The sequence below is a fragment of the Nelumbo lutea genome, chromosome 5 (assembly GCF_056320005.1).
Source record: "Nelumbo lutea isolate HS-2025 chromosome 5, American lotus-T2T, whole genome shotgun sequence".
NCBI lineage: Eukaryota > Viridiplantae > Streptophyta > Magnoliopsida > Proteales > Nelumbonaceae > Nelumbo > Nelumbo lutea.
In genome coordinates this window covers 36,011,710-36,035,513 of record NC_142688.1, presented here as the reverse complement: position 1 = coordinate 36,035,513, position 23,804 = coordinate 36,011,710, and the positions used below count along the sequence as shown (strand labels likewise).

Genomic DNA, 23,804 nt, shown 5'->3' with positions numbered 1-23,804 from the left:
CATTTTTCTTTCCCCAAATGAAGGCTCTACTCTTTTTATTGATTTTTTTTATGACATTATTGGGAACTTTGGAAGAACTCATAATGAATTGAGAGATCATATTCGAAACAGAATTTACTAAGGTCACCTTACCCGCCAAGGAAAGGGTATTTTTCTTCCAATTTGATAATTTATTCACTACCCTCTCTTTCAAGTTATTGAAAGTAGCTTTTGTGACTCTCCCTTCAATAATAGGGTTACCCAGGTAGATATCTGCTTTTGTTTCAATGGGGATCCTAAGCATCTAGAACCCGTAAAAGTGTTCCATCTTTTCCATCAAACCAAATACACATTTCAATGTAACAGATTTTTCTGGTAAGAAAATGGAAGATGATACACAGCCGCGGTGGGATCATTTGCACTGACAATAGTATCATTTCAACTATCAGAAAAAAAGGGAATCATTTACACTGTCAAATTTCTAATTTTCTTTTGTCAGGGATTTTTATACCGTTTACTTCTTTTTTTTTTTTTTTTTGCATTTAAACCCTATTGGCTTGGGGATTTTAGTTAGGATTTTTATCTATTTTCTGAGCAATTTACTAATCCAGATAAGGCTGGAATTGACCAGTGACTAATGTAGTCTGTAAGTCTATGAACTATGATTGTTATGGGATCATAAATTCATAATAGCACTGCCTTAACACTGAGTGGAAGTTTTCTCTTGGAGGGTTTATCCCGAGTTCTCCTTCAACATTCAAGGTGGTTTATTTTTGGCGAGAGACAAATCATTTTCCTTCTTTCCTTGAAACTTATTGTTTTAATTTGTTAGAAACTGGGTAGCTTATTCTCTTAGACCAGCAATCCAGAATATGAAGAATAAAAGTTCTAGATTTGATGGGGCAGGTCAAGATTTTATTTCTCTACTCTTATTATATACTCCCAACAGGAGTTAACATAAACTGAATGACTGATATTCACATATCAGAAAGAAAACAAGACATTTTACATTTCCTTCTCCATGCAAATACAAACTTAAATAAACATAAGAAAAGAAAACATGACTCTTTGTTCACAAAATATGGCATAAACATCTATCAGAAACACCCAAAACCCATAATGTAATTTTAGTATCGCTTGGACTCGAAATCACTTGATCTGAAAGCAAACATCCATCCCATTCTAGCCTTCCATGTGGATGATGCATCGGAGGCCTTCGCCTTTCAGCATGTACTCAAAAGCCTTGTTTATCTCTGAGAATGGAACTTGGTGGGTGATGAACTTCTCAAGCTCAAGTTCCTGCACATGAACACAAGTTCTCAAGTGATAAGCCTCAATATATCCTCAAGTTCTACAAATACATTTATGAACCAATTATAAGATCCCTAGGCACAGAATTGTCAAAGAAAGAAGTGCACCAGTGCTGCAAATTTACCTTGTTCATGTATTTTTCCACAACAGAGGGAAGATCAGAGCGAGGCTTATAGTTGCCAAAGAAGGTACCCTTGAGAGTTCTTTCATTCAATAGATTCATGGGGTGGGTTTTGAACACAGCATCTTTGTGAGGTACACCCACAAGAACAGCAACACCCCAACCCTGAAAGGAATTAATTCAAGTTTTTGATTGAGTTCCAACAAATGAATTTAGACACTTTAGTTTGTTCTCAGGCTTAGCCAAGCCATTATAAAGGGGAAAAGATCCAGAAGCAGTTCACAAATTCAGGGAGAGAAATGAAGTGAAGATGGCAGCTTACATCATGAACACATTCAAAAGCAGAGATCATGGCATCGATGTTTCCCGTACATTCGATACTCCGGTCCACTCCTCCATCAGTTATTTCAGCAATCACCTAAATAAAGCAGTCATCAGGCGTATTAAGTCTATCTGGGGGATCAGACAGGGCTAATAATCACTGAAGTTTAAATTTTTGGGAAGCAAATGTCTCAGAAACAAACCTCTTGAACTGGTTTTTTGTGATCTTTTGGGTTCACAAACTCGGTACACCCAAACTTCCTAGCTGTTAAGATGAAACAGAAGAAATTCATTTAATGTTTTGATCTTCAACTGTAAAATCTATAATTCTTAGACCTCAAGTATGAAATTGGATCATTTACCTTCCTCAAACCTCTTAGAGTTCACATCAACACCAATGATTCTGGATGCCCCAGCAATCCTGGCTCCTTCTGCAGCCTATTCACATAGCATCACCATAATTCGATTCTTTCACTCATCAGAGAAATTAGAAGAACAAGCCCACAAGAACAATGTGCTCTGTGACAATGAGTTATAAACTTACAGCAAGTCCTACAGCTCCCAATCCGAAGACAGCCACAGTTGAACCCTTTGGAGGTTTTGCAACATTCAAGGTGGCACCAAGACCTTCAAAAGAATATCAAAGCTCTTTAATCATAATTGCAGATGTAATTCAATCTTATCTATAAGTTGGTTTCGATTGAAGTTTGTCTCACCTGTGGAGATACCGCAGCTGAGAACACAAACTTTGTCCAGAGGGGCCAAAGGATTGATCTTGGCAAGACAGCCGACATGAACGACTGTGTATTCACTGAAAGTGGAGGTGCCCACAAAATGGTAAATGGGCTTACCATTAATGGAGAACCTGGACTGGCCATCATTAAGCATCACACCCCTGTCCGTGTTTATCCTGAGGAGGTTGCACATGTTGCTCTCTTCGGACTTACAGTGAGAGCATTCTTTGCATTCTCCGGTGAACACCGGGAGGACATGGTCTCCTGGTGCAAGATCCGTCACACCCTCTCCGACGCTCTCGACAATCCTATTCAGTATTCAACATCGAGATTACAAACTGGTCAATTTAAAATTTGAAACTGAAACTGAAAACAGAAGCCTTAATCAAAATGTACATACCCTCCTGCCTCATGGCCATAGATCCGAGGAAACAGAGGATTTTGCCCCTGAAAAGTTGAGAAGACAAATATAATAAGACGACCCATTTCAATTTTGACCAATGTAACTTATAAAGCATCACCAACAGAAGTCCGACCGCAATAAAAATCTTGTCAGTCATTTGTCGTTAATATGTGAGAACATAGATCATTGAGAGCAAATGAATACTGTCTGAAAGTTTACCTTGGCTTCCCAGAAGTAGACATCGGTATGGCAGAGGGAGGTGTAGAGGATCTTCAGACGAACCTCATTTGCCTGTGGCGGTGCCACCTCCACTTCTTCAATCACTAATGGCTTCCCAGCTTCCCATGCTACCGCAGCTGCGCATTCACAGGGGAAAATAGAGTCAATTTACAATATTTATTTTAATCACACCAAATAAAGAAAGAAGATCAACAAAAAACCAGAGTCGAGAACCCAAATCTCAAGTGACCATTGCAGGCTAAAGAGAAGAAAACTGTAACCCCGTCAAACGGATCCAACAAAATACAAAGTGAGAGAGGTAACTAAAAATTAGAAGAAATACATTACCTCTGCAGCGAATAACCTGACCAGCAGTGCTCGACATTCTTCCTGATTTCTTCTTGTATCAGGGATTCGGGAACTTGAAAGAGTCTCAGTTGATTGGATTTTCGAACGCTTAGTTGTTTTTTGTGTGAGGCGGATCTCCATCTCCTTCAGAGATGTATTTATAGAAAGAGAAAACGGAGACAGTTTAAAAATTTAATACTTTCTGTTCCTGTTAACAAATAAAACTACTGCAGTGCCAATGTAACGTAGATGTAGATACAGCGGCGGTGAACCCATCTACTTGTGTAACTCCCTGGTTTTGTAGATTCTGGTTTCAGACTAGATTTGAATATATAAAGGTCAAAAGGAAAGTCAAAGCCATCTTATGTTTATCCACCCGCCTTCATACCCGCCAAGTAAGGGGATTGGGCAATTCCGGCCGTTGATGATATGGAAGGAAATTATGCCTCTGCTGAGCTGTGAAACATCTAAATCAGATGAACGTTTGACTTTTGACAGAGAAGATCTTCTCTGTCAGAGTCAGACCCATGCGTCATGCCCAAATGAGAATTCGCTTGTGAAGGTTGGTTCGGCTGGGGGTGATCATGGTCGGTTCGGCTACCCTGTAGAGGTCGCCGGGTCGATTCCAGCTTTTTTTTTTTTTTTAACTGGAATGTATTCTGTGAATATTGGTTCTGGTTGTCATTATAATTTAAATTTTATAAATATTACATTTTACATTTTTTAATATATACAAATATTAAACTAAAAATAAAATGATCAAGTCATACTTGATGGTCAAGTGAGACCATAGCTTCTGTAAACATGAGTGTTTGGGCTCAAATCTTTACATCCTTAAAATTTTTTTAGGGTTTATTTCAACATAAATTTGGTTCGATGGTTGGCTCCACCAAGGCCAGTTTAGGTAGGATAAACTCCTAGACCCTGGAGCCGACCTGCGTGGGAGTTAGTTCTAAGAATTTGGAATCAGACCCTACCCTGTGATTGATTGGATAGAATCTGTTCAAAGCCGATTCAAGATAGATTCCATTTAGTTCCAAGTAAAACCTACCCATTTGTTCACCCCTAATTTTTACCAATAGTAATACATTTGATGTAAAGCTACAACCGAGATGTTGGGGCTGAAATCATTGTGACGCTAAGAGGACCTGAGATGGATGCCTTTGCTTCTATATTTGTTAATGGTCTTGAGGGAAAAGGATATGTGTTGTACCACTTTGGAGTTTGAAGCTTGCACAATATGCGATTGAAGAGGCTTTCAATTGCCACTTCCATCCATGGACTAGTTGTTTTCATCATTTGTCTTGCTCTAACTAACTCACGACTGTGTCATTTGTTGCTTTTCTTCTTTGAATTCTAGACTCTAGAACTTACATTTCCTTTTCTCTCCTCCCCTCATCTGCAAACAAGAATTCTTGGAGGACTGAATGGACTAAGGTTATTGTTTCATTTTGAAAGTTTAAAGGGGAATAATGGGTAAAATAGTGTTTAGATGTTAATGACAATGAGGTTTTAGACAATTGTTAGAAACAGTAGGAATAGTTTAAGATAATAGTTAAACAGTAAGAGTAGAGTTAGTCAATTAGCTAAACAATATGGGTAGTTTAAGAAATTTGCCCTTAATAAATCCATTGCAAACTATAAGGGGTGTTTTAGTAAATTGTAAACTGTAGGGTAGGTTAGTAAATTCATGAAAGTAGAGGAGGTCTTTTAGTAAATGATCCACCAACAAGAATCTAACACATTTCTTCAAAACGAAAAAAATAAAAATAAAAACACAAGAATCTTACATGTGACAATGGAGTAGGTGTTTGGTATGGAACATACTTTTATTGGATTTCATATAGGCTTTTCAATGATATCTAAAAATTTGTAGGACGATCTGACATTCAATCCAATTATCTTGGATTGAGATGATGTGTTCATGTAATTGGATTGGATTTAAATTTTGTAATTTGCATCCAATCCCATTAAAGTTTAGATCTGATTACATTATAATATTATTGATTTTAATATATATAAATTTTATACATTTATATTTAAAATTATAAAAATTATATATTACACGTAACAATGGAGTAGGTGTTTGGTATGAAACATATTTTTCTTGGATTTCATGTAGACTTGTCAATGATATCTAAAAATTCGTAGCATGATCCAACATTTAATCTAATTATCCTGAATTATCTTGGATTTGAATGACGTGTTTATGTAATTGGATTAGATTTGAATTTTGCGGTTTGTATCTAATCCGATTAAAACCTAGATCTAATTATATTATAATATTATTAATTTTAATATATATATATATATATATATATAAAGTAAATTCAATATGTTATATTTTTATTAATTTATTATATATAAAAATTGAAGTGGAGTTAGATTAAATATGAATCCGACCCGTCTGATTTATATATAAAAATTGAAGTGAAGTAAATTCAATATGTTATATTTTCATTAATTTATTATATATAAAAATTGAAGTGGAGTTAGATTAAATATGAATCCGACCCGTCTGATTTATATATAAAAATTGAAGTGAAGTAAATTCAATATGTTATATTTTCATTAATTTATTATATATAAAAATTGAAGTGGAGTTAGATTAAATATGAATCCGACCCGTCTGTTAGGATTCAAAATCAAATTTGAAGTCTTCAAATCCAATTTGATTTCAGATCAGCTTCGGATTGGCAGTTACCATGAAATTAGTTAACTCTGTACAAAATCCAAAAAATAATATTTTATTCTTGTTTATTTCTGTTTTAAGACACATAAGCGTTATGTAGGGAAAATGATTTTCTCTACAGGAAACATGAAAATAGACTTATTTTTGTGGAAAATGGCTCTTAGAGAAATCGAGGAAAAAAGTTGATAATATTTTTTCTAATAAACATTAATAAAATGTCAATCAAGTAAAAAACGACTCTCCATTGGAAAAATGCCTATATAACTCTAAACCAATGTTTTAAAAACTGAATTTGGAATCAGAATCACTTTGTCCATCGGTTTTTGGACCAGTGGTTCGATCGTTTGGTTCAAATGGATGATTCATTCTGAATTAAAAATAGTAAAAAATAATTAAAATAAAAAATGGTCAAAGACTATTGTCCGGATCGAATGGATTGATGGTTTGATCACCTGGTTCAATGGGTTGTTGGCAAGTCAATAGATTTTGGCCAAGAAATAACGGGTTAAGGGTAAAACAAAATTAGTTGCCTGGCTTAGATAGTTTCCCGAGTTAAATGATCCAACCATCAGGGTTAATGATGGTTCAAAAATACTGTTCTAAACTAACAGAATTTTTCAAAAATAAAAGAGAGAAAAAAAAAACACCACCCTAGCTATTTGTCAATTTACAAATTAGGTTTTTCGATTAGGGGCCGAGTATAGGCGGTTCAAGGAAAGGAAAGATAATGGAGTGACTGTATCATGCTCTCCCTCTCTCTCTCGATCGGCTTGTTGTTATTAAAAAAAAAAAAAAAGCTAGCTAGCGAACGTAAATAAAGATTGGAATGTAAGCGGGAGTGCATCAAGAGTTTCAACGGAAGTTGGGTTTTGCCTGGCAAATGGCAATTGCCATTTTCAAATTAAAATTGAGAAAGAAAATTAACGTCTAATAATCCATGGTTATCACAAATTTAACTAAATTAATGGGAGAGCACCCACAGGTTATTGACGACAATTATGACTTTGCTGCTTCCTTTATTCTGGTTGGAATGAAGCTGTTTAATTAATTAAATTAAGCATTGATTTGGTTGATCCATTGAAATTGAATAGTGACTGACGCAATCCCTGACGGCTTCTCTCTGTCGTCTCTCTCTCGTTGCTGGTCATTACCATATTCCATATTCGCATGACTGCGGCGCCGAGGGTATTTATTATAATAAGAGCATAAGATGAAGGTATTCTAGATGCCTCACCATCTCTTGGATTTTAATCTAATAAGCGATGAAATTTAATGGGTTTTATTGGTTGGTCAATTACATGAGAAATTAGATTTATACATTTGTTTGGAAAATAAGTTTTTCTCTTGCAAAATCCAGTTTTGAATTTATCTCATATTGGAAAATTATAAGATTTATTTTTAGTATTTTAATAGGAGCTAACTTACACTCTTTAGAAACAGTAGTGGAGAGTATAGGGGTTTAATACCATGCAATGCATGCACATACGTGTGTGTGCACGTATGTGCGGTACAACGAGGCGCTTTAGAGTCACAATTTGCTCGTGTACACTCACGTGACTCGCGAAGGACGACTTTGGTTTTGATGCAATACTAACCGTTGATCACCATTCGATCGGGTGTGATTAAGAGGCACAATTCAAAATTAACAGTCATTAACTGTTAACTACATTTTAAACGGTCACAATGTTACATTTTCTTTGTACATCTTCATAAATTATATAAAGAGTATGAATCAGATTTCAAAAAACATATTTTTTCGAAATCTACTTTCTCTCTCTCTCAATCCAGTCTACTATAGTCTCACAGAAGGTTTCTTCAGAGATTCTACAACTTTGCTGATTGCAGATTCTCATTCAAGGTTTTGTTGTATCTTGAAAACGGATTTGCTTATAACCCAACAATAAACTCACTAAAACTAAGTGGAGGCAAATAACGTTATAAAAACAATGTCTTCAGACGTATCTCAAAGCTTTTCTTCCAAAATTACAATAACCCCATTTCCCAGCAGCATCGTCCACCCTCTCAAATCTCATCTCATGAACACCCTTCTCAATTTTATTTTAGTTACAAAAATAGAAAATAGTATTATAGTATTAGTTGCGTGGTTAATCGAACCGCTGAGTGAAGACGACGATGGAATGATCGACAATAATATAAGATATAGCTTTAATTTGCTTTCCTAATCCCAATTCCCAAACTTTTACTACTTCAGCTGCATGGACGTACGTAGACGGCCAGCTAAAATTATATTAGTTAGTTTATTTCTAAAATAAAATCATTAATTGGCAGCAATGTATTATTAGTTGATGATGTCACTGTGTAATTGACATGTGTTAAACTGTGAGTGGGGGATGAATCTAGCAGCCATGACATTGAGCATGCATGGAGATGTAGAGTTGTACACTACAAGTGACGTACATGGGCATCGCTCGCTGGCTCTAACAAACAAACAAATTAAATAAATATACATTATACATCACTCCATCTCCATTTCCTAAACAGGAAAACTATATATTGTTAATGAACAAAAGAGACTACTTACAAATATTATAATAGTTTTTATTTTTTTAATTCTTATTTGTTTATAACTTATTTGATTTATTATTATTAGTAGCCACTTGATGAGATAAATAAAATAAACTAAAACAACACGACCCAACCATGCAAAAAACAAACGATTTCAAACAGAAATCATCCATATATACCATGAACTCTTTTGTTCGAAAAATAAAAAGTGGAAGTTGTTTTGACATTTGACAACTGTGGATTTAATAAAATTATGCATGGCTATTACAATTAAAATATTAATGGTGAACTCAGAATCCTAGCTTTTCGTATTCATGAGCCGGATGAGCTGTGCTGGCTTTGAAGACTTGCGCATGCAAAGATCAAAAGCCTCAAGATCGACCCATTCGACAGCAAGAGAGAGGAAGTGGTTAGCTTCGTCTCAAGAGGTTGTATTCTATTTCTAAGTAGTTATATTGCATTCCGTTTTTCGAAAAGTTAATGCAATTAAAAAGAATATTGCCGAAATATAAGAACATGGAATCATGGATAATGAGGTGAAAAACCTCAAACACGGATTCAAATGAGGTTGGGTTTTGGGTACAGACCTGGGCTTCTAATGGGCTGTCAAGTTCAATTTAATTCCCAAAAGAATTACAGCCCCCTTTAAAGTTAAAACTAATTGTTACTTTTAATTGACACAGAGATCATTTGGTGCAATGAAGTTGGATCTTGTTTCACAAACACGAAGACATCTATAAAATCAAACAAAACTGCATTCTTCCTCTAATCTAGAAAATGGTCCTTTAGACAGCATGGATCCCTACAACTAACTACTCAAGATGTTTGGTTTGTTTTTACCCCAACATTATTGGGACCAGCATTCAGATTGAAATGTTTTCTGTTTTTATTCCAATTATACTGAAATCAGAGAGACAGACACCTTAAGAGCTGCACCCAGAATTCAAATTCCCGGACTAATCAACACCAAAACCAGTCCAGAGCCAACGGAACTTCAGTAGAAACTAATGCGCCGTTCTGTTAATCTTAAGTCTAATGTTAGGAAAGTAAAAAAAAAAAAAAATAAGCTTTGAAACACCAGATTTAATGATGATGAGTTTAGGATCGATTTGATTCACAGTAGAATTAGAATAGGAATTGGAATCACAGTAATCTGTTTCCATAGTCTGTTTGGTTCAGATAAGAATTTGAATGAACTAAAATTAAAATTCCCTCATAGAGGGGGAGAGAATGGACATTTCCTTAAATGGGAGAATGTTATTCCACCAGAAACGGGAATAGAATTCCAATTTCAAACCCATATTCCTATGAACCAAAAGGGCCTTGTTAGTTTTAATCTTGAACAAATGATAAAGATATTCAAGCCCTACATCAATAATAAATGTATATTATAGGACCTGGTGTGGCTAGTGGTGATCATGGGTCAGGCTGGGCGGGGCTTTGCACTTATGATAAGGGTTATAGCTTAGGCCCGGGCCCGGCCTGGTCCGAGGTTTCGGGCCTGAAACATAAGCCTTGGCCAATGCCTTTTATATATAAAATATTTTATATTAAATGATATAACATCCATATAAACTTATTTTATACATTATATAATATAAAATATTTCATATAATCATGTTATAATATTTATATATAAAATATATAATATAATGTAAAATAACATATATATATATATATATATATACATTATACATAAAATGTACATATTTTAATATATACAAACCGACTCAGACTGGGCTAAACACAAAACTCAGTCCCAAACCCAAAATTTTTGGGCCGGATTTGTGCCAGCCAGGCCAAATTAGGCTGAAATGGTCACCCCTAGGTGTGGCAATTTAAGACAAATCACAACTTTTAAATGATGATATTTCATATTGTATTGTAGGGTTATACTATAAGAAACGGGTGTGATGCACGTGCTAACGTTAAAAGATGTCCATATTCATTTCATTCTGTTTTCTAATAGGAAGGAAACTGAATTGGTTTTGTAGCTATTTTTATGTATCTAGGTGCCTTAATCAATGGGCTATTTTATGTTGGGCCCACAAGGCTTCCTTTGCGTCAAGAGTTGAGTGGGAAGAGAATTCATACAAGCCAAATTCTTTACAATGTAGGGTAACGTGAGTTTTTCTTTTTTTTCTTTTTTTATAAAGGATTAATTTGAAACGAGTACAAATGCAAATGTGTAGAGTGTAAAATCCTCTATTTTGTATTATTTTGTATATATTTATACTATATATATTTACATTTGTATTTTTTTCTAAATTAATCAAAATATAAATATAAATTTATAGAATGTAAAATCTTATATTTTATATTATTTTGGATGTATTTATATTATATATATTTGCATTTTTACTCTTTCCAAACTGTGGACATCTCTAAGTATAATAAATCTTGAATGGCGGGTCCATTGCTTTAGCAGTGGTATACTTGAGTTAACTGAGTCAAATCCATGTAGGTCGTATTTGCCATTAATTGGGAAGAATCTCCGGGTTCGCATCCGCCCCCCACAGTTTTGCCTCCCAAAAACATCCCACGGATTCACAGCGCGCCGCGTGTCCTATCACACGTGAATTACTCTCTCTTGCAGAGCTAACCCACTCCGCCCAAAGGATCATCTCCTCTCTCTCTCTCCCTCTCTCTCGAATTTCAACCTCACTTGAACCTTTGACCTTTCGTTCTCAGAACGCCACTCTTCGAGTTCCGCCGATCAACGCCGACAGCCATTCCGGCAGATTTATTTATCGGAGGTAAGTTTCTCTTTTTATTCTCAGTTCTCATATCTGCTTTTTCTCATTTTTTACATTGTTTTTTGTTTTTTCTGATTTTCTACCTTCCATTCTCAGATCTGAAACCCGCCGGAGCTTGCCCTCCTTCGAGTTTCGCCAAGAGCAAGGCCTTTGGCCTTTGCAACGAGTTAACAAAGTCTTACCCACTTGTACTATGACCCCACAGGGGCAAGGCCTTTGGCCTTTGTAGCAGCAACAAGTGCTGAAGCTGTATTGGATGCAGAGGGAGGGACAGGTGCAGACTATGAACTATCCTGGGATACAGGTTGCTGTTGAAGCTGCAGGAATGTTAATCCAAGCATTTTGAGGATTAAAAAGTGTCAAAGATGAGGTTAATGGGATCAGGTGAGCCTACAAGTCAATGAACAAGTATGCATATACAAACACAGATACGAGAACTGAGAATAAACGGATATGAGAACGGAACTTACCTCCGTTAAATAAACCTGCCAGAACGATCGTCGGTGTCGACCGGTGGAACTCGAAGGGGGCAAGCTTCGGCGGGTTTCAGTTCTGACTTCTGATAATGGAAGGTCGAAGGTTCAAGTGAGGATGAAGTTCAAGAGAGAGGGGATGTCCTTTTGGGCGAAGTGGGTTAGCTCCGCACGAGAGAGTCTTATTCGCGTGTGGGAGGATACATGGCGCGCTGTGAGTCCGTGGGATTTTTTGGCGGGCAAACCTGTAGGGGGCGCATGGGTTTGGCTTTTAAGGTCCATTGGCTGAAGCGTCGTCACACACGATAACGGTCCATGGGCTGTAAATTTTTTGTTTTCAATTTTATTAATATTAATTAGTTTCAATTTTATTTTAACTTTTTTAATTTTATTATTTCATATATAAATAATCGTATATATTATAATTCATATAGAATAAAATTTTAAGATTTTTTTTTCATTTTCTTATTTATCTTATTAATTTAATAATATTCATATTATTAATAATTTTATATTTTACAAAATTCATGATGAAATTATGTACTAACAATACAAATTATGATCTTTCAAATTACTCAACTTAAATGTTATTCAAATAATAAAAATTTAACATTAAAAAAATAAAATATTATTTAAATAATTCAATAACTAAAAATCTTAAATAGGAAAATATTAAAAATAGCTAAATAATTATATAAAAAATATTTAATATTATGTAACATATTTAAAATAAATACAATTCAAATAATAAAAAATTTTAATTATTTTACATATTATTTAAATATTTAAATAACTAAATAATTTAAATAAAAAATATTTATCATAACTATATTTTAAATAGTTAAAATAACGAAATAATGTAATAAATTAAAAAAAGTCTTAAAACAAGAAAATAATTATAACATATTATTGAAATTAATAATAATTGTGATATTTTATTGAAATACTTGTTTAATTGTTTATTTCAATTATTTCACCTTTTTAACAAATCCCATGCATGGCAATATATATATAAATATATATATATATATATATATATATATATATATATATATATATGTATATTGTGTGTATATACAGAGAATGGTCTGACCCGTTTGATCCAAATGGTTGAACTGAGGACCCACAACCCAGAGGTGAAATAAATTAACAATTAGGCATCATCTTGAAATAAATTATTCTTTTCTATCTAAAGACGAGAAGCCCAAGAACATTAGAAATCTTCTTATGTTTCATTTACGCTTAAAAAACCTGTGCATTTGCACGGGCCCAATTAGAAAGTTTCTTCTTCTTTACACATGAAAAACTAAACACTGTTTCTCTCAAAAAAAAAAATGGAGATGGTTCCTGCAATTCAAATAACCTAAATCCGGCTTCTATTACTCTATTCAATTGTAGCAATCAAAAAATTAAAATAGGAATAGAAAAGAAGGGCGTGACTCATGATAACAAAAAAAGGAAGTTGAGGTGGAGATTAAAACACTATCATTCTTCAGAAACATAAAGATTGTGAATCCAATCATGAAAGACCAAACATTTTAGTGAGTGATTTTCTTCAAAAAAAACTTCAAAATAAGATAGATAATCTAATCTAATCGCATAGTTTACGAAGAGAAAAGTATTACGGGGATGGCAATGGAAAAAATAGGAAAGTTTCTAAAAACAATGTCTTTTTAATGGAAAAGTGTGGATGAGAGAATAGAGGAGAGTCGGGGATATTCAATATATTTTAAGAGTATATTTTCTTTCTAAAAAGGCAGAAAATTGGGTAAATAAAGTTAATTTGAAAACTGAACCGCAAAGGTCTCGGTCCAGTTACTATGGTTGAACCAGAAAGCCCAGTCCAGTTTTCACTTTCAAAACATTGGTTTGGGTGATTCCCAGCCCATTTATGGCCTTAAGGATTTTCTTTTTTCTAGTGAAAAGGATATTCATTATGGCCTGAGGTTGAATACCTTCAAGGTTAATGGTCCCAACCCGAAGTAGGGCTATCATTTGGGCCGGGTTAAAACCATGGCTCAATCCCCTAAATTTGCATGGGTTGACTTCCGGGCCGGGTTTAAACCGGTCACCCTTGAAATGGAAACTAACAAGCTAGTATAATACAACCAAACCCAAAGAGACAAGTGAGTACTAGCAGTTTGGCCTGTTCTTCTGTCATTGGCAGACCTCTGCTTTCTTATGGCATGTAATGCATCATGTCAGCTTATTGGCTTGATTCTATGACCCGCAGACTACATAACCAAATGCTCCGGTGGGTTCCATACCCATAGGCCCCACAACTGAAGTTACATGGATGGTGATATTCATGTTTTCGGATGGTCATAGTCATAGACTTCATAGAGATTATGATCACAAGATGTTATCCCCAAACATTCCAAATTTTCATCTATGTACAGTAGATTCTTCATTCTTGGGCCCACAATGTTGAAAGTTGTCACCCGTGACCTATTTAATATGGATACCTCCTTAGGTACCAAACAGGGTCCTTACAATCAATCAACGGATCACAACAAAAGCAAAAAAAAATATATACAAAATTGAGCGGTGACTGATTAGCTTTTTTAGCCAAGACTCATACACCTCACATATGAGACATCTACTTAAAACAAAAGGAGAGAGAACCTTTTTATCTTTGTCAAGTAAAGGACATAATCTTCTACTACAAAAAATAAAAAGGTTTGTCTGTGTCTACCCTGTATATATATAATGAGTGTTTGGATCAACTATGATTTCATTACCATTCTCTCTCTCTCTCTCTCTCTCTCTCGCTCACTCGCTCGCTACTCGCTATTGAAATCAGATGGGTTCATTGGGATTTCTGTTTCTTCTTTTTCTTCCCCTTTCATTCCCTCGACTATTCTTCCAGCAGTCCTCAGTATTGTTGGTGAGAGGAGATGCCAAGCTGATCCAAAGAACCTGCAAGAGCACCAAGCACTATGACCTCTGCCTCTCCTCCCTCAGATCAAACTCTTCAAGCCTGAAAGTCGACACAAAGGGATTGGCGACCATCATCATCGGCATTGGAATGGCAAACGCCACAGACACGTACTCATACTTGTCGTCTCAGTTGCTGAGTAATACCAACGACACAGCGCTGAAGACGGTGCTCAAAGGGTGCGCTGACAAGTATTCATACGCCAACGATGCTTTGCAAGGAGCTCTCCAGCAACTGGCTTTAGATTCCTACGACTACGCCTATGTGCAGGTGTCCGCCGCGGCCGACTATCCCAACGTTTGCCACAATGCATTTAAGCGGTATCCAGGGCTGGCCTATCCGCCAGAGCTAGCTCTCAGGGAGCAAGCTTTGGAGAGTCTCTGTGATGTGGCTTCAGGCATAATTGATCTTCTTGGTCAATAATTTGTTATCCCTTGTTTTCTTCATCTCTCTCTAGTTTTTGGTGACATCTCTTCTTCCCAATCATTCAATTGTTACTACCATTATATATTAAAATAAATAAAGATGTTTATTAATGGAGAGTATTGGGTGTCGTGAAGAATGGATGATAATAAAGTAATAAATAAAGTATTAGGAATGTTATGCGTAAATGATGGCTAATTAGCTGCTACCTCTAAGAACGAGCCATTAATAAATTGTTGGATGGTTGCTTGGATTAATTCCTCAAGCTCAAATCTATTGGCCCTCTATGCTGAGTAATCAGTAAACCATCTTTTTCTCAAATTGATAATTATATCACTCATTGAAGAGGGTCAACCTGAAAGTATAAAATAATAGGTGGCTCACGCGGTTTTTGAATGAGGAAAATAAAATATTAAAAAGTTTGGGTAGATGGGTCTACCTCTGTTGCAATTGAATTGAAATTGCACAGCTTCAACCCAACATAAATGAACGGGATCATCATTTGTCAACACTCAACAGATGGAGATTATTCCAATGCCATCAATTGGGGTTAGGGTTTCGGAAAGAGGAGCCATGGAGAATATAATTCACATGTTTCGATGAAAACAGGCAACTTTTTCTTTCTTTTTTTTTTTTTTGCTTCTTGTTCTTCTCATCTTCTGTTTTCACATGGGTTCCCCCGAGATACATGAGCCTAGAGCCTAACAAGGGATATATGGAGATCGAGTAAATAGAGTTGCAATTAGTTGTCACATTTTTTTGTCAATGAGTTGTCTTTTCAATTCTACTAGTAAGAAGTTCGTGTGATGCACGGGGATTGAAAAAACAAAAAGATTAACATAAATAAATAATTGTATTTATTTATTTAAAAAATATAACCGTATCTTATTAACTAATGTGCTACTCATATTCTCATAAGACACCACTCAAATTACCTTCAAAGTTGGTTAGAATTGAAATCGGCCTTTCAAACTACTTTGGGCTGTCAATGTGTTGGGTCCAATCTGATAGGCTCGACACACCTAAACTGATTTATCGGGTCAGACCCATTTGCCCCAAAAATCAATTGATTCAGTTCTGGGTCTAAATGTACAGACTGTATTGAGTTTAGTTCAATTCTAGGTCTTTAATATTTCTTGTTTATCTGATCCATTGACAGCCCTAAACCTATTAAATAAATATTTTATATCCATCAAACAATAAAGAAAAAGTGAAACATTTTCGCTTATATTTTATGATACATGGATCATGGTACATTGGCAGACATAACAAAAAACAAAAAAAAGAAAAAGAAATATTACATTTTATTGCTTCTTATGACTGGTAGGAAAGGGAGTAGGACATCTTAGATGCAAAAGTAAAAGTATTTTTCTTTCTGCATTGCCCAATGGAATTCACATCTGTGCCCCACAAGGGGGCACCCCACAACGTCTCATAACACATCTCCGCCGTGTATTAGAAACATCTCTCAATGACAGATGATATTATCAACAGAAGATATTCCCAATATAAGGGGGGAATGCTCTGTGGGACGTTGTTGGGTGCCCCATCGTGGGGCGCATCTGTCCAATGATGTGCCTATGCGTTTTTTTAGTACAAAAGAGCATTGAACAGAGCAGAGGTGCCCAACCCCAGTAATCCATGATACAATATACTAAAGATCCTGACCAAAATTACAATTCAGGTTAACCTCATTATCTTGGCCCATATGGGCTTTGCTGGTTTTGTTTCCTTCTCTCCATATATGAGTTTATTAGACATTTAGGTTATTGATCTCCACATAGGGATGCTATGCAACTTAGGCGGACTAGGGTTGGAATTTTCCTAAAATTTGAATGGGCCAGGCCTACAATCCTAGGCCCAATGCAGTGTAAACCTTCTCCCCTTTATGTTTCAAATATATCATGAATGAAAGGAAGCTACATTTCTCAACAATTTGTAAATTTTATGGGAATCTTACTTTCCTCCATATTATACCACCATTGTTGAATATTTTCTTATTATTCTCTTAGAGCTAAAATTTGAATTTACATTTGTGCCCCACAAACACTCCACAGTATATCCCAACCGTATACTGAAACATCTCTGACTAATAACTTCAGGAGATGTTTCCAATGCACACTGAGATGTGCTGTGAGGCGTTTGTGGGACGTAGATGTGATCTCCTAAAATTATATCCTCCACCATCATTAAGACTTGCTAAGAAACGGAACTTTTAATAAAAATATGATTAACATCCTCCTCTCCGCAATATAGATGCTCCCGATCAACCAGCATACCTTTATCGTTCAACACTTTTTTTTGTTGGAAGCTTAACCCGAGCTAAAGGAAATTTTTTCACTTTTAACTGCATTATGATCTCTCTTATTCTATTCCACACTTGTTTTAATAAATGACTTTTCAGTGGTCTGATCCCCTAATTGATCATAAGCAAATTATATTGAAAACTGCCCTTTGGGTTCTTAAGACCAAATTATCTTGTATTCTATATTCCCTGACAGGACTAAAATTGCTCTTATTTCCTTATACATTGGATTCAGGACTAGGGCTGTCAATTTATTATATATTTTATATTTGTATGAATTTTATTATATCTATCTATAAGGTAATTAGCTTTGAAAACTTTTTTTTTTTTTTACTTTTTAGCCATTAAGCCTAGTTAATCAGATATTGGATGCAAATGTAATTGGATTTGATCCAAAATCTGATTACTGCTTATATATATTTGGGACTAAATAAAGAGGGGATACCCAACTCAGCCCACCCTCTCACATGTATTTCAAACTATAAAGCTTGTATATATAAATAACTAGCGGGAACCCGTGCGATGCATGAGATGGCGGGTTTTCACTAATGGTCATTCAATTTTGGGTGACAACTCCTGACTTGATCAAGTTGATTTGGTAGGCAAAATAGCATGCAACCGAATTGAACCAATTTTTGAACACTTTTAATTTTAGCTAAATTAATAGTTTAATCTCCAATAATTATTGAAAATTTATAGCAAAAATACACAATTATTGAAAATAAATTTATGATGAAAATACAATAGCATGGTTTTTGAAATCGACCTAGAGACCGAACCAGTCAGGGGTCCGGTTACGGGGTCGAACGGTCCGACCGTTTGAACCGAATGATCAGCCTGGTCTGACAAAAAAATAAAAAACGGTGAAAACCGTTTGAATGGTTAATAGCCCGAGTCAGCGGTTTGCTGACCAAAATCAATGGTTTTTTAAGAAATCCCGGTTTTAGGGAAAAACAAAACCAGCACTTGATCGGTTCCCGGTTTTTCTAGTCCAACCATCCAGTCCTGTCCAGTTTTGAAAACCATGTACAATAGTTGCAAAAATACAATGAATACTAAAAATATATTAAATTAGTCAAAAAATAGTATAATCCCAAATAATAGTTTAATCTCTAATAAATATTAATCAATAAATTATAAAAAATACATAATTACTATAAATAAATTTATAACAAAAAAACAATAAATTAAATTTCAAAATTTAAATAATAGTTGTTTAATCTCCAATAATTATTGACAATTTTCTGTTCAATAACAAAACAAAAATAGATTTATCAAAAAATACAATAAATAATAATTTTAGTACATATAAATATATAATGAATATACAGTATTATTGTAAAATTAATACTGATAAATATTAATTTTTGAAAGTTATTTTCTATGATTATTAATTGATATAAGTGAAATTTGTTATTTACAATATTATATAGTTATTTAAAATTTTAAAATACTATTTTGTTTTTTAAAATTTTCTAAATATTAATTATTTATTAAATTTAGTAATCTGTAAAATTATAATCAATACTATTAGTACATAATTCGTTATTAATTTTGTAAAATATTAAATTACTATTAATATGAATGTTATGAAATCTACTATAATTACTTTTCTACTTTTAAGAAAATTTTTAAAATTATCACATGATTTCATTATCTTAACTATTTAAAATCTAGTCATGTTAAATATTTAAATAATATGTAAAATATTTAAGAATTTTTATTATTTGAATTTTATTTATTATAAAGTTATTACATAATATTAAATATTTTGTCATATAATTATTTATCTATTTTTAATGTTTTGTTATTTAATATATTTAGTTATTGAAATATTTTTAATGGTAAAATTTTATTGTTTGAATAACATTTAAATTGAATAATTTGTAAAATTATAATTTATATTGTTACTACATAATTTCGTGATAAATTTTGTAAAAATATATAATTATTAATAATATGAATATTATTAAATATATTATAATTAATTTTTGTATTTTGAATAAATATTTTAAAGTTGATATATAATTTCATTATAATATTTAAATAATTATGAAAATTTTTAATTGACACTTTCTTTAGATATATGTAGATAAAAAATGAGGGAGAGGATAAATTGAAATTAGAGATAGTTTAGGAGATAATCTCTCTACTAAATTAGAGATAATTTAAGAGATAAATAGGAATTAGAGATAATTTAGGAGATAGCTTGGAATTAGAGACAATTTAGGAAAAAGTGGTAACACTTGACTAAAAGAAAAACAAATTCTTCTTTTTTTTTATATAATTATTAGAAATAGTTAAGCCTATATTTATTCTTTATTAATATAATGAATAATTAGGTGAAATTAAAAAAATAAAAAAACAGGAAATTAGAAAGAAAGGTTTAGAGCAAGGAGTATTTTGGTTTAGCACCGGTCCACCTCAACCCAAACCTACCCCGATTAAATAAATAATCTGTTTAAAAGCTGCCAAAATATTGACAAACTATTCAAATGGAAACTTACAAAAATGACGGGATCTTCTGGTTACCTACTTTCAGCCATAAATCAAGGTATTTAGGTACTGTTTGATGCAATGAATAAACAAAGTAAAATCATAAAATGGTTCAGATCTGCTACAAGGTACAAACTACAAACAATGCGGAAGCATCACTAATTAATTAATGACTTTTGACGCGGCGAGATTTAGCGGGTCCCTTAGTCCCTCCAATCCTTGAGGACGACATGACCTTGGTTCAGGCTTGCATAAACAACATGAACCATTCGAGGTCAGCAAAAACCTACATGCCAAATTGCCAACCAAGAGGAGAAAACACAACACTACAGGTCAAGAATATAGTGGCATTGAACTCACGGGCTGAGTGAGAGTACGAAAGTTCATTCAGAGAGCAAAAGGTGATTCAATTCAAATCGTGTATTAAAATATAGGTTGGCTGACCGCTGACAGGCTGAGTGAATGGGCGTGTATGGGCCTGGCCGTGGGCGTGTTTCTCCTACGACGTGCATGGGCTGTTTTCACTTAGCCTTCCTTAACATAATAAAGGATGTAACAAATATGTGAATGTCTCTTAACAAAAACAAGTTAAACTATATTCAATTCTGATCCAAGTGCATTTCCAACACCATCAGCAACTAAAAACCAACTAAAGAAAGAAAAAAAAGAGAAAAATATATATATATATATATATATATATATATATATAAAGAAAGAACTCTTCCTTATGCTCATTCCATGTTGTATTTATATTCTTGTACTACAGTTACATAAAAACAACCCACAGGCTGAGGCTGCAACGGTGCAACTCTTCCTTCTACAACGCCACCTCCTTGTTAAAAATCCAGCTGAACCTCACGCTCTGCGGTTGCATCTTCCTAGCCCGCTCATCCGCCCGTTCTTGTAGCCTCCTTATCCTCGGCGCCAGCGTGCACACAAAATCCTGCGCCTCTCGCGCTGCGCTCGTCAACCCCTCCATCTTCTCCAGCTTCCACCTCCCCACCAAGAACTCCAGTATGTCCGCATAGTCATCCGCCGTGTACACTCCCATTCTCTGAGCCACCGCCGAGAAGTGCTCGAAGATTCGTGGGTCCTGTCCGTCGTACATCAAGTGGGCCGGCATCGTGATCTTCTTCCGCATCATGTCCGCAATTCCCAGCATTGCTCCGCTGGGGTCCACTTCCAGAAGTTTCTCCACTATCCTTTGGTACGCGTTCTCGTGCCTCTTCTCGTCCGATGCGATCGTGCCGCATATTTTCGCCAGCACGGGGTCCCCACCCTCCTTGGCCATCCGAGCCGTGTTGCCATGTGACACAAAGGTGGCCCGCTCTTGGAACGACGTGTACACGAATCCTAAATACGGGTTGTTTTCAGTTCCCGGGTCCTGTCAATCCATGCATCAAAGATTCAAAAATCGTCAGACTTTTTGTCATTGTCACATCATCCTTCTACGTGGCACTTTAGACTCTACGTTGACTTATAGTTTGCCCAAGAAAACCATCAAATTTACAAATTAGCACTCAAATGTGGGATCTGAACTTACCATGCCTGAGGCGATTAGATACTGCACGGTCCTTTCGATCATGAGCATGTCGACCCTCCCGGACAAATAGAGATATGTTCTGATAAGATCACCGTGGCGATTCTCTTCGGCCGTCCAAGCCCGGGTCCACGTGGCCCATGGGCTCGCACTTGCTCCGGTCTCATCACGGACTCCATCGAGCGTATTGATCATGGTCTGGTAGGTGGGCAGCGCGTCCTCCGTGATCATATCGCCCACTAGCACCACAAAGTACTCGTCGGGCAGTTCGGAGGTCCGCTCGCGCAGGGCTCGGACCTGATCCGTGAACTCATCTGTGGACAGTGTGGGGTCCGGCAAGAAATCGTGCGGCTGCCAGCAGTTCTCCACGGGCTTTAATAGCGGTAGGACGGATGTCCTGGCCCATCCTTCTAGTGATTTGAATACATCGACCTTCTCCGGTGGCATTGAGTGGGTGACCTGCGGACGCGCCAGTGGAACAGCAACCGCTGAAACTGGTTTCCGCCGGAAACCGCCACTTCTTGCCGGTACTCTGAAACCACGAGTCAGAAGATTCCGGTTGTGGCCTCCCGGCAAAGAGAGGTGCTGTGACTGGAGAGAGAGTGAGGACTGCATCTGCACGGTTCCTTGGATTCGGGCGTTTGGGAGATGGAGACTGGAGAGAAAAGGGAAGAAGGTCGTTTATTTATATAAAACGAAAATCGCAGCGGAACAAAGCTGGTCCTGTTTTTACAACCGTGTCATTTTGACATTTTCCCTAGATATTATTGTAAGAAGTGAATATGGTATCGATCTAAAATCTAAAACTAAAAGACTAAATTAGCCTTGTTCCGAGGTTCAACATGAAACTTGGCGCTTTTTTTCTCCAGAGAGTAAAGGGTATTCTAGTTATTTTATACCTTCGGCTAAAACCAGGGAAGAAGCAAAGAAAACCAAGGTGCGCAGTGGTTTTGTGGGGGGAGAGAGAGAGTGAAGCGTGGAGTGTGGAGTGTGGAGTGTGGAGTGTGGAGTGTGGAGGGAGCTTCCTTTTCTGAGCATTTCTGTGGGTTTGTTTCGATGAACGGGATCCTCGGGTTTAAGTTTGAAAAAGTTAAAAAGACAGTAGTGGCTTTGGTAATATCGAATTCGAATCTCTGATTTGCTAATTAAAGCATTAAACAGGGGTCTTCCTCCTACTTCATGTTCAAACCAGCAGCAGCCATTTGGATTGCTTGCATTTGCGTGGGTTGGCTTTGCACGTTGCGCACTTCCACGTGGGCCTTCAAAAAAGTAAATTTCACTTGTTAGTTGTTGGGCTCTGCCTCTGCCAGAGTGGTGTGTAGAGTGTCAGGTGACTCGTGCCTTTTGTCCGGGTTTCGGTTGCTCTCAATTGACTGGAAACAATTGTTCAGTCCAGATTCATTTTTAGGTATTAAAATTGTTAAGAAGATCATTAGCCCGCGGGCCCGACCCAACCTGGCTAACCCGCCCAACATCCATTTTTCAGTCTGGCACCCTTTGATTCCAACAAGTAACAGCTCGGAAGTCCTTTTGACCCTCTGTCTATCTCCCTTGCCTGCCATGTGTTTGTGCCGGTGTCTTAGAGAGATGTGTTTTAATTGTTAAGCTAAAATGCTTCATATGTGATTTTTACACGGCTTACTTGTCTTTGTTGTATACCAATTTTGCTTACGTGTTAATCTCGTTTTCGTGAGAAAAAACACTACAAAAAAAAAGAGAAAGAAAAACTAAATCAGACTCGGACATATCAAATGAGGATTCCCGGAAGCAGTCGTTCCCTGATCAGCTCATCTGTTCTAGCAACCGACATAGACTTTAATAAACTTGCTCTTGCCGGCAGATCCGCATTCCACCATACCCTCCTCTCATTGAAAATATCTCCATGTTTCCTATGCGTCGTCACTATCACTTTTATTTCTAGATGATGGTTCTGGAATGGACCAGGCTAGAATTAGACTTGGCAAACTGCAGTCCATCGGTAAGAGTGGGATCGCCTATCCGGCCCTACATGCATGAAATTTCAAACATGCATGCATGGACCAACCTATATGGCTGGACCAGTCCAAAAGCCGCAATTCTTAGCTTTAACCAGTTTAGCTTGTCAGGCATTTAAATGCTTAACATTACTACACTTCAGCTTCTGACACCATAAGTCATGCCAAAGAGCTTTCTATGATAATTTGACACATGGCAGTAGCTCATAACTTGGAAAACTGAGA

At 35.8% G+C, this 23,804-nt stretch overlaps 3 protein-coding genes and 1 long non-coding RNA gene across 4 annotated transcripts; 2 read left to right on the top strand and 2 right to left on the bottom strand.

Annotated features, from left to right (window-relative positions):
• Positions 1-870: 870 nt before the first annotated feature.
• LOC148851699 (alcohol dehydrogenase 1) lies at positions 871-3,702 on the bottom strand. Its single transcript, XM_088945533.1, has 10 exons — positions 3,437-3,702; positions 3,089-3,225; positions 2,867-2,913; positions 2,449-2,774; positions 2,277-2,359; positions 2,095-2,170; positions 1,936-1,997; positions 1,734-1,829; positions 1,415-1,576; positions 871-1,278 (listed from the first exon to the last, which is right to left on the bottom strand). Exons 1-10 carry the CDS (start codon positions 3,471-3,473, stop codon positions 1,162-1,164), a joined length of 1,143 nt encoding a protein of 380 aa, XP_088801659.1. The 5' UTR covers positions 3,474-3,702; the 3' UTR covers positions 871-1,161.
• A 7,569-nt stretch (positions 3,703-11,271) lies between these two features.
• Positions 11,272-12,248, top strand: LOC148851698 (uncharacterized). The gene is made up of 2 exons (XR_016099706.1): positions 11,272-11,410; positions 11,507-12,248. It is a non-coding gene; the product is annotated as an uncharacterized LOC148851698 (long non-coding RNA).
• A 2,362-nt stretch (positions 12,249-14,610) lies between these two features.
• Positions 14,611-15,363, top strand: LOC148851697 (cell wall / vacuolar inhibitor of fructosidase 2-like). Its single transcript, XM_088943247.1, has one exon. The coding sequence runs from the start codon at positions 14,687-14,689 to the stop codon at positions 15,242-15,244; it is 558 nt and encodes a 185-aa protein (XP_088799373.1). The 5' UTR covers positions 14,611-14,686; the 3' UTR covers positions 15,245-15,363.
• Positions 15,364-20,619: 5,256 nt separating this feature from the next.
• On the bottom strand, positions 20,620-22,972 carry LOC148851696 (stearoyl-[acyl-carrier-protein] 9-desaturase 6, chloroplastic-like). The gene is made up of 2 exons (XM_088946323.1): positions 21,589-22,972; positions 20,620-21,429 (listed from the first exon to the last, which is right to left on the bottom strand). Exons 1-2 carry the CDS (start codon positions 22,198-22,200, stop codon positions 20,863-20,865), a joined length of 1,179 nt encoding a protein of 392 aa, XP_088802449.1. The 5' UTR covers positions 22,201-22,972; the 3' UTR covers positions 20,620-20,862.
• Between the last annotated feature and the right edge of the window lie 832 nt (positions 22,973-23,804).